The 13,751-nt window shown below is 71.3% G+C and overlaps 4 protein-coding genes across 4 annotated transcripts in view; 2 read left to right on the top strand and 2 right to left on the bottom strand.

Annotated features, from left to right (window-relative positions):
- The window catches only part of LOC121086535 (SCO-spondin-like), a 30,585-nt gene extending 27,094 nt beyond the window's left edge, over positions 1-3,491 (bottom strand). Inside the window, exons 1-12 of the mRNA XM_040590437.1 lie at positions 3,406-3,491; positions 3,102-3,314; positions 2,910-2,992; positions 2,643-2,813; positions 2,362-2,564; positions 2,004-2,106; positions 1,644-1,802; positions 1,440-1,525; positions 1,225-1,347; positions 972-1,134; positions 357-597; positions 10-148 (exon numbers count right to left, since the gene is read on the bottom strand). Of these exons, the coding sequence (XP_040446371.1) occupies positions 10-148; positions 357-597; positions 972-1,134; positions 1,225-1,347; positions 1,440-1,525; positions 1,644-1,802; positions 2,004-2,106; positions 2,362-2,564; positions 2,643-2,813; positions 2,910-2,992; positions 3,102-3,314; positions 3,406-3,491 (1,770 nt within the window). The remainder of the gene's footprint in view (positions 1-9; positions 149-356; positions 598-971; positions 1,135-1,224; positions 1,348-1,439; positions 1,526-1,643; positions 1,803-2,003; positions 2,107-2,361; positions 2,565-2,642; positions 2,814-2,909; positions 2,993-3,101; positions 3,315-3,405) is intronic.
- A 1,211-nt stretch (positions 3,492-4,702) lies between these two features.
- On the top strand, positions 4,703-7,823 carry ZNF467 (zinc finger protein 467). The gene is made up of 5 exons (XM_040591526.1): positions 4,703-4,735; positions 5,218-5,311; positions 5,460-5,531; positions 5,666-5,764; positions 5,944-7,823. Exons 2-5 carry the CDS (start codon positions 5,278-5,280, stop codon positions 7,398-7,400), a joined length of 1,662 nt encoding a protein of 553 aa, XP_040447460.1. The 5' UTR covers positions 4,703-4,735; positions 5,218-5,277; the 3' UTR covers positions 7,401-7,823.
- Positions 7,824-8,324: 501 nt separating this feature from the next.
- Positions 8,325-9,958, top strand: LRRC61 (leucine rich repeat containing 61). Its single transcript, XM_040591533.1, has 2 exons — positions 8,325-8,351; positions 8,972-9,958. The coding sequence occupies exon 2, from the start codon at positions 9,010-9,012 to the stop codon at positions 9,817-9,819; it is 810 nt and encodes a 269-aa protein (XP_040447467.1). The 5' UTR covers positions 8,325-8,351; positions 8,972-9,009; the 3' UTR covers positions 9,820-9,958.
- A 261-nt stretch (positions 9,959-10,219) lies between these two features.
- RARRES2 (retinoic acid receptor responder 2) lies at positions 10,220-12,121 on the bottom strand. The gene is made up of 5 exons (XM_040591539.1): positions 11,876-12,121; positions 11,201-11,305; positions 10,867-10,971; positions 10,639-10,772; positions 10,220-10,382 (listed from the first exon to the last, which is right to left on the bottom strand). Exons 1-4 carry the CDS (start codon positions 12,116-12,118, stop codon positions 10,659-10,661), a joined length of 567 nt encoding a protein of 188 aa, XP_040447473.1. The 5' UTR covers positions 12,119-12,121; the 3' UTR covers positions 10,220-10,382; positions 10,639-10,658.
- Between the last annotated feature and the right edge of the window lie 1,630 nt (positions 12,122-13,751).

Raw genomic sequence — 13,751 nt, 5'->3', positions numbered from 1 at the left:
CACCCTCACCTGCACCAGGGTGTAGGCACAGGCGCCACGGAAGGAGAAGTGTTGGCCATCAAAGGTGATGTAGTGGCGGCCCCCCAGCACCGTGCACTCCCCCGGGCACCGCTCCTGGCTGCAGAGCCAGCGGCCGCCATGGCACGTGCTGTGGGCACAGGAGGGGACACCGGGCTCACCGGGGCAGGCGGGGACACGCCGCAGCCACTGTGCCTCCCACCACACTGGGCATGGACATGTGGGCGCTTGCCCTGCACCCCAAACACTGGGGTGCGATGGGCGCTGCACCCATCCGTAGGGCGCAGAGACCCTGGCAGGCAGTGCAGGATCAGTGCTGGCACCCTGGCATTGCTTACCACTGGTTGCAGCGCTGGCGGATGCTCTGGCCTGGGGCATAGCGCTGGCGGCGGTGGTGGCAGGGGCAGGCACTTGGGGGGACACAGAGACCCCCATCCTGGTAGAGCCCCGGCACACACTCACAGCCACCAGCACAGTCCTCGTGGCATGGGCCCTCCTCGGCACTGGCCACAGCTGCACAACTGGCAGGGCAGGAGGAGACACAGTCCGAGAAGCGTTTCCCCGCGCCGCACTGCCGCTCTGCTGGGTCAGGTGCCATGCTCAGCACTGGTGGGCTTGGCACCGGCTCTGGGGTGCACCCCACTGAGCGCTGCATGCTCTGGGGTGCACACGACTGAGGGGTACATGCGGTGGAGGGCTGCGCACCCAAACAGCTGGGGTGCAGGCAGCCAAGGGATGCAAGCAGAAATCTTTGGGGTGCATGCAACGGAGGGGTGCATGCACAAGCAGTCAGGGTGCACACAACTGAGGGGTGCAAGCAGAAATCTGTGGGGTGCACAGGACAGAGCGGTGCACGCCTAAGCCTTTGGGGTGCTCAGCGGGGTGGGAGCATGGGGAGCACGGAGGACGGGGAGCAGCTGTGTCAGAGCCATCACGTCCCCCTGGGTCCCTACCACAGAATCCTGGCTGGCGCCATTCCAGGTAGGCTTGGTGCCGGGCGCAGTCCTGTGCGTAGGCAGCAAAGGTGTCGCAGGCAGCGGGTGGTGGCGAGGGACTGGCGTCCCCCTCCTGGCACAGCACCTCCAAGCACGCCGCGTAAAAGCCGCTGGGATCCACCTGGCACGGGAGCAGCAGATGAGGATGGCAGGCCCGGCCCCCCTGGCCCCCCAGCCCCCCCGTCCCCCCCAGCAGTGAGTGCCTGCTCACCATGTCCTGGCACTGGCGGAAGGGCTCGGCCAGCAGCTTCCCGCAGATGGCCTCGGCCACCTGCCGTGCTGCATCGCCCGCTGCGCAGCCGGGGCTGGGCTCCACCGCATCCCTGCAGGCAGGCTGAGCCCGGGGGGCACACTCAGAGCTGGGGTGGCCCCCACAGAGACACCCAGCCGGAGATGGGGGATCAACAGCCCCAGCTGCCCCAGTACCTCTGAGCTGGCATCGGGGATCTTCCAGGAGTTGCCAAAGCTGGCGGCAAAGGGGGCCACATCCCCCCCTGGACGCAGGAAATCATCTGGGGGCACAGGGAGGGCTGGGGCAGGTGGGGGGGCGCAGTGGGGCACAGCTGCCCCCGCACTGCATCTGCGCCAGCCCGGGGATGGCGGAGGCACCGCAGGTGAGGCGACGCTTACCGGCAGGGTCGTCGTTGTAGGGGCCGCAGAGCCCCTGTGTGCTGCCCCACAGGTCAGCATCGACCTTCACAGTGACAGTCTGGCCCCCATCTGAGGTCACCCGCACACCCAGTCCACTGGCCACGGCCACCCAGTTGCCCAGCCATGTCACACTGATCCCTGCCAGCACCGCAGCAGGTGGCTCAGCTTGGCATGGCAGTGGGATGGGGACGGGGACAGGGAGGCACAGGCACCTCCAGCTGCGGCTTTGCCACTGCTGAGCACCATCTCCCTGTGTCACCCAGCATCACGCGTGGGCTCAGCCCCACCAGGACCCTGGGATCGGTAGCAGCAGGGGACAGAGCATCCCACAGCCCTCACCGTTGTGCAGGTATGGCTGTCCCACTGGCACTGCCACGCCATTCACAGAGATGTTTTGGCCCCGGGCCAGCACCGTGTCCATCCCGAGGGCCATGTGCAGTGCCTAAGGCAGCGCAGTGTCAGCGGACCGGGGCCAGCCGCCAGCGGTACATGCCGGGGCCATGGGACCCCCGTGGCTGCTGGCAGCTGGTGATGCCCAGGGGTGCCACAGCCATGCCGGGTAACACCACGTGGTGTGGGGATGGACCAATGGCCCCAGCCGCCCACAGAGTGACCGTCCGTGGGGGGAGCAGAGGCCACAGGGAGGGTCCCCATCCTCCCACCCACAAACACCCCCCACTGCAGGGGCAGCTGGTACCCGGGGATTGCCGTCAGCAATGGAGATGGCCCAGGTGCCGTCGGTGGCGGCGGCCAGGCTGTAGGAGCACTCGCCAGAGAAGTGGAAGTGTGTCCCGTCGAAGGTGCGGTAGCGGGAGCCAGCCCAGGTGAGGCAGCTGGCTGAGGGGCCCCGGTGCCGGGCAGCCGCTCCCCGCAGGGACACCAGCCACGGCGACGCCTCTCCTGCAGCCGGGAGGTGATGCCACTTGGCAAATGGCCCTGCAGGAACCCCCACACCCTCCCTGGGACCCCCAGACCCACCATCAAGGGGCAAGTGGGTGCAGTCGAGGCAGGCTGCAGCGGAGCCGTTCCGCCAGCTGTGCCCCCAGGGGTGCCGGCAGCACTCGGCCAGGCTCATGGCAGAGAGGTTGCGGCTGCCCTCAGCTTCCTGGCACTGCCACGTGCCGTAGCAGCGCCCCAGCGAGCCTTCGCCTGCGGCACAGGGAAGCACCTCGTCCCCACCAGCGAGCACCAGGTGGATGCTGGCTGACAGGGATGGCACGGTGGTGCCACCACACCCACACCTACCTTCGGTGCAGCGAGACCCGCTCCAGCCTGGGCAGCAGCCCCGCACCGTGCGGTTCCACGCCACCGGCCGCATCTCTGGGGGCCTGCGCCGGGGTGGAGCACCGACATCAGGTGAGGGGACAGGGGGTGCATAGCATGGGGGTGGGTGCAGGGGGATGGTGTGGCACCTGCACCGTGCCCCCCAGCACCCACCTGTAGATGTAGCAGAGCGGGGTGCCAGAGCTGGGCTGGGGGTTGCGGTGGGGCTCACCGCGGTCCCCGCCATAGACCTGGCGCATGCGGTCCTGGTCGATCCGCCAGCCTGCCAGGCTGTAGTGGTAGAGGCTGGCACAGGGCACCACATCCTCACGCCGCGGCGTCACCTCCTCCTCTGCCGTCACCTGCACCGTCCGCTCGCACCACCGCCTATGTGGCATCCTGTCACCCACGGCACCCACCCCCCAAACCCAGGCTAAGGCCAGTGTCCCCAGTGCCGGCACAGGACCGTGGCACTCACCCCGTGGCTGCTTCCACCACAGCCACCCAGAGCAGCAGGGAAGCCAGGACCACACCAGGCACCCAGGACCGTCGCGACCTGGCCATGCCGCACCGCACCGGCCACCTTGGCAGGGGAGGACCCATGTTACCCGATGCAGGGACGCCTGGCATGTGCCATCCCCACTGGGAGTGAGGCGTCGTGATGGGGACACGGGGACAGGGGCACCCCCAGATGCCATGGGCAGCCCCCCACAACGGGGCTCAGTCCCCACACTGGCCTCTCTTACCTGGGGCCACCCAGCTCCTCGCTCTGTCCCGGCTGGCTCCGTCGTCCCCGCGGCCCCCAGCCTCCTCCCAGCCCACCCGAGGGGCTGCGGGTTTTATGGGTTGGTACCGGTCAGCAGGGACCATCTGTGGGGCTGGTGATTGGGCCCAGCTGCCGGCTGGGTGGGACGGGCTGCTGTGGGACCCCTTCATCGCCCCGTCTCCAGGGCAAAGCACTCAGGATTGTGGTGGGGGTGCTGGATCCAGAGCCCCCCGGGAGGTTCTGCCCAGCAGGGCTGCATCCTGCATCCGGCATATTTGGGGATTAGGGATTAGGGCTCTGCACCACAGCCCCCTTGGACCAGGACACAGACTGGCTGTGCCCCTGCATGTCCTGGTCCCACTCACCTCCCCCAGGAGTGCCCCGGGATGGGGACCCCCACACCCACCCCACGGGGCCAGGGCCACCCTGCTGCCCCATGGGGCATCACCCCCATCCGCTGCCAGCCCCACGGCCATGCCCCTGTGTCCCACCCTCCCTGTCCCGTGTCCCCATGTCCTCCTGTGTCTCCACCTCCCTGTCCTGTGTCCCTTCGTGTCCCCACTCCATCTCTGGCCCCTCAGCCATGCCCCCTCGTGTCCCCATGTCCTTGCCCCGTGTCCCCACACCACCTCCCCCCCCCACGGCCGTGTGTCCCCGTGTCCTCTTGCTGTCCCGTGTCCCCACGCCATGGCCGTGGCCCCGTCGCCTCGTGCCCCTCCGGAGCCGGCGGGGGGGCAGGACCCGGTTTTCCAGGGGTGCAGCAGGGTGGCTCGGCACGGCACGGCTCAGTACCGCACGGCTCGGCTCGGTACTGGAGATCACGGGGACACACACGCGGAGGCTCGGCTCGGTACCGCCCCGCGGCGGGATGTAGCCCCGGTGCCGCCTGGTGCCCGGTGCCCCCGGTGCCTCCGGTGCCCGCCCCGCTGGCGCTGCCGGTGCCCGGGGGCGGGGCGGGGGGAACGGGCGGGACCGGGGGGGGCGGGGGGACCGGCGGCCACCGCGGGGAAGGCAGGGCCCGGCGGCGGCGGCGGCGGAGCGGGTAGGGGCGGCGGGGGGGGTGCTCCCGCCCCGAGGGCGCGGCGACGGGCGCGGCGGTCGGGGACCGGGACCGGGACCGGGACCCGGATCGGCCGGCGGGGACAGGCACCGGGACCGGGATCGGCGCGGGGACGGGGGGACGGGGGGGCGGGGCACGACACACCGCGAGCGCGGGCCGCGGGGGCAGCGGCTTGGGGGGGGGACAGGGGCGCGCGGGGGGCACGTGGGGGGGGGGCTGCGCACTGCTCGGGGGGGCTGAGCCGGGGACACCCCACTGGTGTCAGCGGCGGGGACCCCCCGGGCCGTGTCCCCGGGGTGCTGGGAGAAGCTGGGGGGGGGGGGGCGGGGCAGGGCTGGCTGGGGACCCCCTGCACCGCTGCCTGCCCCCCTAAGCCCCTCGGCTGGGCCCTCGGGGCAGCGGGGCTGGGGTCTCCCTGGCTGAGCCCCCCCAGAGACCCTCACCCCGCCATTCCTCTGCGCGAGGCTGTGGCCGTGTGTCCCCCGCTGCAGCACTGTGAGCCACACCGCAGCTGGAGCCGTGCCATGAGGGAGAGCTTCGACGCCCTGCGTGCCCTGGGTACGCCCCGGGGGTCCCAGCCCCGCTCCTGCCACCCCCCACCACCGGCTGAGCAGGGGGTGCCTGCCCCTGCCCTGGGTAGACAGCGCGGTGACAGGGTGTCAGGGTCCCTGGGGGGCTCAGCCTGGTGCCATCCCACCCTGTGCAGGTTCCCCCGTGGCCAAGCCGGAGCCGGTCCCACTGGCAGAGGAGATGGAGGCACCGGGTTGTGCCGGCTCAGGTGGGTGCTGAGGCGGCGCTGCCTGTCCCCCTGCCCATCCCCCTGCTCCTGGGGGTCTCCCGGGGTCCCGGCAGGGCAAGGGGCCGCCCCAGAGCTGGGGAGGGACCCTGGCTTTGCCACCTTTGTCTTCCCAGCATGGCTGGTGGTCCCCAAGGTGGAGGCAATCCCTGAGGGTGATGGAGAAGAGCCGGGGGCTGCAGGGGAGCCGGGGAGCCTGGAGCACAGCTGCTCAGGTGAGGGCGTGGTGCTGGCACATGGCAACCCTCCTGGCCGCTGGGCATGCTGGGGCCATGGCACGGTGCTGTCGCTCTGTCCCCGTGGCCAGCAGCAGTGCCAGGGCTGCCCATGCTTGGTGTGGCATGTGCTGGGGGGAGCGCACTGTGCCCACCACCCTGCCACGTGTGCCCTGCAGAGGACTGGCTGGTGAGGAAGGTGAAGGTGGAAGATGAGTTCGAGGAGTGGCCAGCTGGCCCCGGCACCGAAGCCCTGCTGGCGGGGCAGCCCCCGGCCAGCGTCTTTCCCCCTGCTGCTGGCACGCTGGACTGCACGGGTACCTGCAAGACAGAGCAGCCATGCCCGGAGGAGCTGGGCTGTGGTGGGCTGCCCGCCTTCACCCTGCCATCCTGGCCGCTGCTTAGCCAGAGCCCAGCCGGCGCCGGTGGCTGTGAGCACTGCTTTCAGGCGCGGCTCAGCCTGCAGCTGCCAGTGAGCGAGGGTGAGCCCCAGCCTTGTGGGGGCTGCGGGACCCCGGCCCCCCCACGCCCCTTCGCCTGCACCCAGTGTGGGAAGGGCTTTGGCAAGAAGGCGCATCTGACACGGCACCTGCGGGTGCACACAGGTGAGCGGCCCTTCCCCTGTGGGCAGTGTGGCCGCCGGTTCCGCCAGAAGATCCACCTGCGCTCCCACCAGAAGACGCACACAGGCGAGCGGCCCTTCCCCTGCCCCGAATGCGGCCGCCGCTTCCGCAAGAAAACCCACCTGGTGCGGCACCAACGCACCCACACCGGCGAGCGGCCCTTCGCCTGTGCCCACTGCGGCCGCTGCTTCGCCCACAAGCAGCACCTCCTCCGGCACCAGCAGCTGCACACCGAGCCGGTGCCGGGGGACGGGGATGGGGGGCTGCCTGCCGAGCAGAAGCCCTTCCCCTGCCCCGAGTGCGGGAAGAGCTTCAGCTGGAAGAAGAACCTGGCATCCCACCGCCGGCTGCACCAGGAAGGACAGCCCTTTGCCTGCGCTGAATGCGGCCGCGGCTTCAGCGACAAGCGGCACCTGACGGCGCACCTGCGGGGGCACATGGGGCTGAAGCCCTACGCCTGCCCGCACTGCGAGAAGACCTTCAGCCACAAGCCCAACCTCACCACGCACCAGCGCACCCACACTGGCGAGCGGCCGTTCGCCTGCCCGCACTGCACCCGCGGCTTCGCCCACAACCAGCACCTGCTGCGGCACCTGCGGGTGCACACTGGTGAGCGCCCCTTTGCCTGCCCCCAGTGCGGCCGCTGCTTCAGCTCCCGCCCCAACCTCATCGCCCACGCCAAGGCGCACACCGGTGCCCGGCCCTTTGCCTGTGAGCAGTGTGGCCACACCTTCAGCCGAAAGTCCCACCTGGCACGGCACCAGGCGGTGCACACCGGCACCCGGCCCCACGCCTGCACCCAGTGCGGCAAGCGCTTCAGCTCCAAGACCAACCTGGTGCGGCATCAGGCAGTGCACACCGGCCACCGGCCCTACATCTGCACCCAGTGCGGCAAGAGCTTCAGCCGCAAAACCCACCTGCTGCGCCATGAGCGTACCCACGCCGCCACCACGCCCCGGCAGAGCTGGCCAGCCCCTGCTGCCCCAGCCCCCCCAGCCACCCTCTGCCCCTGAGCACTGAGCACCGGGACATGCCGGGGACCCTGGTGGCACGCAGCGCCGCAGCCTCCTGCAGGCACTGCCTGCAGACCCCAGCCCTGCCCATGGCCCCTTGCCCAGGCAGGGCCCCCCCCGTGCCCGCTGGAGATGCAGCACACGGTGTGGAGTGCAGCTCCTGACCGTGCCGGCAGCGATGTGGCCGGTGGCCAAGCCCTGGCTCTAAAATGGTCTCACAAACGCATGAGTAGGGTCCGGCCCGTGGCACACTGTGCCAGGGCTGGCGGGGGAGTTGGGGTACGGGGGGAGCCCTGTCCCGGCCCCTCTTAGGGCAGGGGCTGTCCCCGTGGTGGTGCCGGTTTGTGGGGGTGCCGTGGGGCAGAGGGGCACCAACCCACCTGGTGCTGGCAGGAATGAGCCAAAACTGCCAATAAACCAACTTTTGCCGCAGTTCCCAGCGGGTGTCTGAGGGCCGAGCGGGGGGGGGGGGGGTGGGTGGGCACAGGCAGGGGCAGACAGCGGGGGTCTCAGCTGGGGGCTGGGGTCGCATTGCCTTCCTGCGGTGGCAGCGTGACAGCCTGCGGCTGCTGGAGGCCACAGGAGGAGGGGGCCATGCCAGGACATGCCGCTGCTGCCCGCTTTGTTGGCAGACCTCACCTCTGGGGCCCTGGGCCGGCAGGCAGGGGGACACGCAGGGTTGTGGGTGGGGGACAGGCAGGATTATGGGCAGGATGCAGGCAGGCGGGACAGGGAGGGGACAGGCAGGGTTGCAGGCAGGATGCAGGCAGGGGGGACAGGGAGGGGACAGGCAGGGTTGCGGGCAGGATGCAGGCAGGGGGGACAGGGAGGGGACAGGCAGGGTTGCGGGCAGGATGCAGGCAGGGGGGACAGGGAGGGGACAGGCAGGATGCATGCAGGGCTGGGGGCGGGGCTGAGGGCGGGGCTTCGGGGGCCGCCGGGAGCCGTGCGGTGAGTGCGGGATGGGGCACCGGGGCGGGGGGGCCCACGGGCACCGGGCCCCACGCATGTCCCCGCGGCCCAGTGCACCCCATGGGCTCCGGGCCCCACGCGTGTCCCCACATACCCCGCAGACGTGCCCCATGCGTGTCCCCGCGGCCCAAGGCGCCCCACGGACAAGCCCCAGGCAGCCACCCCACAGGCTCTGGACCACATGCATGCCCCTGCGCCCCCCCGATACCCCACCGGTGTTCCTGTGACCCATGCCCCCCCCCAGACATGCCCCACACATGTCCCTAGGCCTCCCCGTGGGCTCTGGACCCCACATGTCCCCACATCCCAGGGTACCCCACAGATGTGCCCCACACGTCCCCACAACCCAGGGCCCTCCCAGGACATTCCCCATGTGTCACCACACCCCAGGGCATCCCACAGACGTGCCCCACGGGCGTCCCCATGCCCAGGGACACCCCACAGACATTCCCCATGTGTGTCCCTGCACCCCTGGACACCCCACAGATGTGTCCCATGTGTGTTCCACACCCCAGGGCACCCCACAGGTGCCAGGCCCCCCACCCTCCCCAGCCAGGCAGTGCAGGGGGCACAGGGCCCAACCACTTCCTTCCCTCCAGCTGCTGGCACCAAGCGGATCTGGGGGTCCCCGGCTAGGATGGAGGGTCGTGGGGAGGCGGGCGAGGAGGAGGAGGAGGAGGAGGCAGAGGGGGAAGAGGAGGGGGTGCGAATCACCCCCCAGCTGCTGAAGGCCAGCACCGGGGAGTTTGCCCTGGAGTCCATCCTGCTGCTGAAGCTGCGGTGCCGCGGCATCGCCCACCTGGGCTGCCTGGGTGACTGCACCAACCTGGAGTGGCTGGACCTCTCCGGCAATGCCATCACCCAGCTGGGGCCACTGGCTGCCCTCAAGTCCCTCACCGTCCTCAACCTCTCCTGCAACCGCATCACCAGCCTGGAGCCGCTTGGCTCTTGCCATAACCTCCAGAGCCTCAACGTCGCTGGTAACCTGGTGAGCAGCCTGCAGCAGCTGCGCTGCCTGACGGGGCTGCGGCGCCTGGAAAGCCTGCGCCTCCACGACCCACTCGCCCATCTCACCAACCCCCTCTGCGCTGCCCCGGCGTACCGCACCACCTTGGCCGACATGTTCCCCGGCCTCAAAGCCATCGATGGTGAGCGGGTGTCTGGTCGCGGCAGCGAGCTCTACCAGCTCTGCCGGGATCTGGACAGCTCGCTGGGCCGTGGTGCCGGCGCTGGTGCCGAACCGGTCCGTGCTGCTCAGCCCTGGGTGGAGGCAGGTTTCTGGGAGCCGCGGCCGCCACGGCACAGCTCCATCATGGAGGAGGCCTACAGGCAGTTCGGGGAGGCGCTGCAGGAGTGCCGGGAGCTGAGCCACCGTGCCGACAATGCCATCACCCAGGCGGAACGGGTGCTGAGCGGCCGCCCTGACCCCAGCTCCTTCGTCTTCTGAGCCACAAGACCCCCAGTCCCATGAGGGGAGACCCCCCCACCCTGTGCCGCTGCTGTCCTGGCACCGGGCCACACACAGGGACACGGCAGGGACCAGGGGGCATTGTGGTGCCGTGCAGTAAAGCCATGCCATCCTCTGAGACCCCTCTTGGCTGCGTTGTCCTGGGCCTCAAGCAGCTGGGGGTGGGGGGGAACTGCTTCTACCCATAGTTCTGCCTGGACCCACCGTGTCCCCATCCCTCCTCCTGGGCTGGGGACAACAGGCAGGGAGGGGACGCACCTGGTGGCAGAGGGGGAGCTAGCATGGAGCCCCTGTGGCTGGAGGGATGCGGGGCTGAGCCCCCCATTGGCCCCCTCCCTCCCCAGCGATCCCCAGTATGAATAATGCCGGTGACAGTGGGTGCCAGAGCTGGGGTTTACTGGAGAGCTGGGGGCAGGTGCGGAGGGGTTGCGTCCAGGACCGTCCTTTGGCCACAGGGTGCTGGGGGGTGGCAAGCGAGAGCAGGGGGCGGGGCTGGGCCCCCATGGCAGCATCTGTCTCCTCAAGCTGGCGGAGGTGGTGGCCTGGAGAGGGGACATGGGGAGGGGCTCACTGTGGGAGAAGGGAGAAGCCCCCTGCACACACCCACATGCATCTCTGTGTCCCCTTGTCCCCGTCCCCCTGTCCCCAGCACCAGCTCACCCTGCTGGTGGCAGGCCTGGCTGGTGATGCGCCAGGGGGGTGGGTTGTGGTGACTCCCCACAATCTGGCTCCTCTCTTAGCAGAGGAGTACCTACATCCCAGCAGTGGCAGGGGATGTCAGAGCCCTGCAGCACCTACCATGTCGGCTGGGCCGGCGCCTAGGCCGGCAGCCCCTTGGAGAAGGCGTACATTCCAGGGAGGTAGAGCGCGTCCACCGCCTTGCCGGTCTCTTCCACTGCCCTGCACTCCGCCTCGTCCCGGTGCTTGATCTCCTGTGGGGCAGAGCATGTGGGCTGGCACCGTGGCACCGCCGGGGTCCCGGCAGCCGGTGGGGACCCACGCTGGTGCCGCCCGGGGACAGCTCACCTTCACCGCCAGATGATGGCTGGGGCCGCAGTTTTGGTACTTGTCCAGCACTTTGGGGACATCGCTGTTGTCAAACTTGTAGCAAGCCAGGCAGGTCGGCTTCCGCTGGGGACAGAGCACGGCCTGTCACTGCCAGCCCCCTAGGGACACCTGGCGTGTCCCGGCCAGCCCTCTGCCCTGCCAGGCCTGGGGACATCGCTGCCGCTTGCTGTGGCACTGCCGCCTCACCATGAACTGCTGGCACCCTCAGCCCTTGCCGGCACGGGCAGTGGCACAGCGGGGGCTGGGGTGGGCAGGGGGCCGTGTCCCCACGGGGGGTGGCCCAAGAGCCCACCTGGTTCTCCAGGGTCCTGCAGTTCTGCCGCCGCGGTGCCCTCTTGCTGCAGGCTGTCTGCACCAGGGTCACCCGCAGCTCGATGAACGTCCCCGAGGGGTCTTCCTGGGGGCAGAGGGGACAGCGCGTCAGCCGTGGGGGGTTGGGCTCACCAGAGCCCCCCTGTCTCTCCCGAAGACCTGGCACATGCAAGCTGCTGCCGTCGGTGCCCCCTGGCCGGGCACCAGCACTGCTTGCCCCACGGCCAGCCAAGGTTAATGAGTAGCTGCACTCTGCCCCCCCCCCCCCCCCCCCGCCCCTGTGCCCCCCCCGCCCCGCCCTGCCACCAGGGCCGTCCCACAGCCACCCCCCCCTCCGCAGCCACCACCACTCCTCTGGGACCCCCTGGCACCCACTGCTGCTCTTCCATGACCCCTGTAGCCACTGCCCCCCCTCCGTGACACCTCGTCCCTCTGGGACCCCCCTGCACCCACCGCCACTCTTCTGGGACACCCCTGGCACCCCCTGCCACTCTTCCATGACACCCCTGTACCCACTGCCACCCCCCTCCAGGACACTCCCTCCCTCCAGGACACCCCCGTACCCACCGCCCCTCCCTGGGGACGCCCCTCCCCGCCGAGGCCTGGCCGGGGTCCCGGCCGCCCCCACCCCCGGGACCGGGCAGCCCCCGCTCACCCGCTCGACCACCCCCTCCACCGCCCGCTCCCTGAAGAGCGCCCGCACGCTGCTGCGCCCGTGGAAGGAGTCCAGCACGTCCCGCACCACCCGCCGCTGCAGCGGGCTCTGGCCGCCGGCCGCCAGGGCCACCAAACCCAGGCACAGGGCTAGCGGGAGCAGCCTCATCCCTGCGGCGGGGGGGCTCCCTGGCCCTGCGAGCCGCGCCGAGCCGAGCTGCCCGCGGGGCTCCCGGTCGTTCATTAACCCGTTTCCTGGGCACTGCCCCGTTCCGCCCCCGGGCCGCCCCCCCCCGCACAGCCCCCCCGGCACAGCCCCCGCACGGCCCCCCGGCACAGCCCCCGGGGGGAGGCCCCGGTCACGGCTACCGGGGACCCAGGCGTGGCTACCGACAGCCCGGTCACGGCTACCGGGGGCGCACACACGCAGGCAGCTGCGTCCCGGGGGGCTGCCACCCCCGGGAAGGGGCCCGGGGGCCGGAGGGGGGGAGCGGCCCTCCCACCTGGGCCACAAGGACCGCCCGGGCTCGGTACCGGCCGCCCCCGCCGTGCAACTGGGCAGCGCGGGCTGGCCGGGCCACCGGAGCTCTCCCGCCCTGCTGGCCCCGCGGGGCCGTGCGACTGGTACCGGGTCCCCTGCATGCCGCCGCCCCGGGGCACTGCAAAGCCGCCGGTCCCTCCGCCCCTGCCCCCCCCGGTCCCCGCGGCCGGTGCCGTGGCGGTGGCAAGGCCTCCCCCCCCGGTGCGGGAGGCGGGAGCTGCGGGTGCCGGAGGACGAACAGCCCCCAAGGGCCGGGCCGCGGTGTCACGCACCGGCCGCCCCCCGGAGCCAGTCGCCGGAGGGAGGGGGAGGGGGAAGGCCAGGCCAAGGGCCCCGCACCGACAGCGCCTCCCGCCGGCGGGGGCTGCAGGGCCGGGCCCCGGGACGAGTACAGCCGCCCCCTAGCGGAGGCTCAGCCGGGCCTCCCCGATACCGGGGGCCGACGGCCACACGGGGAAATGGCGGCGGGGGGACGCTCTGGCCCAGCTTGCGGCACTCTATGATGGGTCCGGGGGTGGGGGGGCGCTCTGGCAGCGCGCCGAGGGCTCGATGGTGCGGTGTGCCGTGGCGCCGACAGAGGGCGCTGCCGGCCGCACGACGGGTGCCTCCGCACGTCACGGCCGCTGACCCGGAAGTGCTCTGGACCCGCAGAGGGCGGGGCAGGCCTTCTCCTCCTCCTCCTCCTCCCGGTGCGTTGCCGCCGCGGTGACGTCACCGCTAGGACGACGTCATCGTGTCGCGGGACATCGTTCGCCCGTGAGTTTCCCCGGGGAGGCGACTCCGGGGGCCGGGGGGTGGGGTGGGGTGTCGTCATGGCAACGTGCGGCCCGGCCCGTGGGGGGGTCTCGGTGAGGGGCGGCGCCCGGGGGGGGGTGCATAGTGAGGGCCCGGGCCGGGGCGGGGCACAGTGAGAGCCCGGGCCCGGGGGTGGGGTGGGGCACGGTGAGTAGCCCCGCGCGGTGAGACCTGGAGCCCGGGGCTGGGGGGGCGGCTGGGGCCTGGCTGGGGGGCCCGGGGGCCCGGGGCAAGGCGGGGAGGGTCGATGGGGCGGCCAGAGGGGTGTCAGGGTGTTGGGGGGGTGACACCGGGGGCAGCAGGGCGGCTGGGCTCCCCCGGGGGGTGCCGCTCTGGTGCGGGGCTTTGCAGAGGGGGCACCCGGCTTTCCCCCCAACCCGACCGCGGTCTCTTCCCTGGCGTCGGGTCGTGGTTTGGCGGCGCGGGGGACTTTGCTGTCACCCGAGTCCCAGGGAACCGGGTTCCTCCTGCCCCGGGAAGCACCGGCAGCGCCCAGCCACGCAGTCCCTCTGGGCGCGGGGCTCCCCAGCGGGGGGGCAAC

Source organism: Falco naumanni, chromosome 4, assembly GCF_017639655.2.
Source record: "Falco naumanni isolate bFalNau1 chromosome 4, bFalNau1.pat, whole genome shotgun sequence".
Lineage (NCBI taxonomy): Eukaryota > Metazoa > Chordata > Aves > Falconiformes > Falconidae > Falco > Falco naumanni.
The sequence above is the reverse complement of the archived record's forward strand: the minus strand, read 5'-3'. Positions and strand labels throughout refer to the sequence as shown.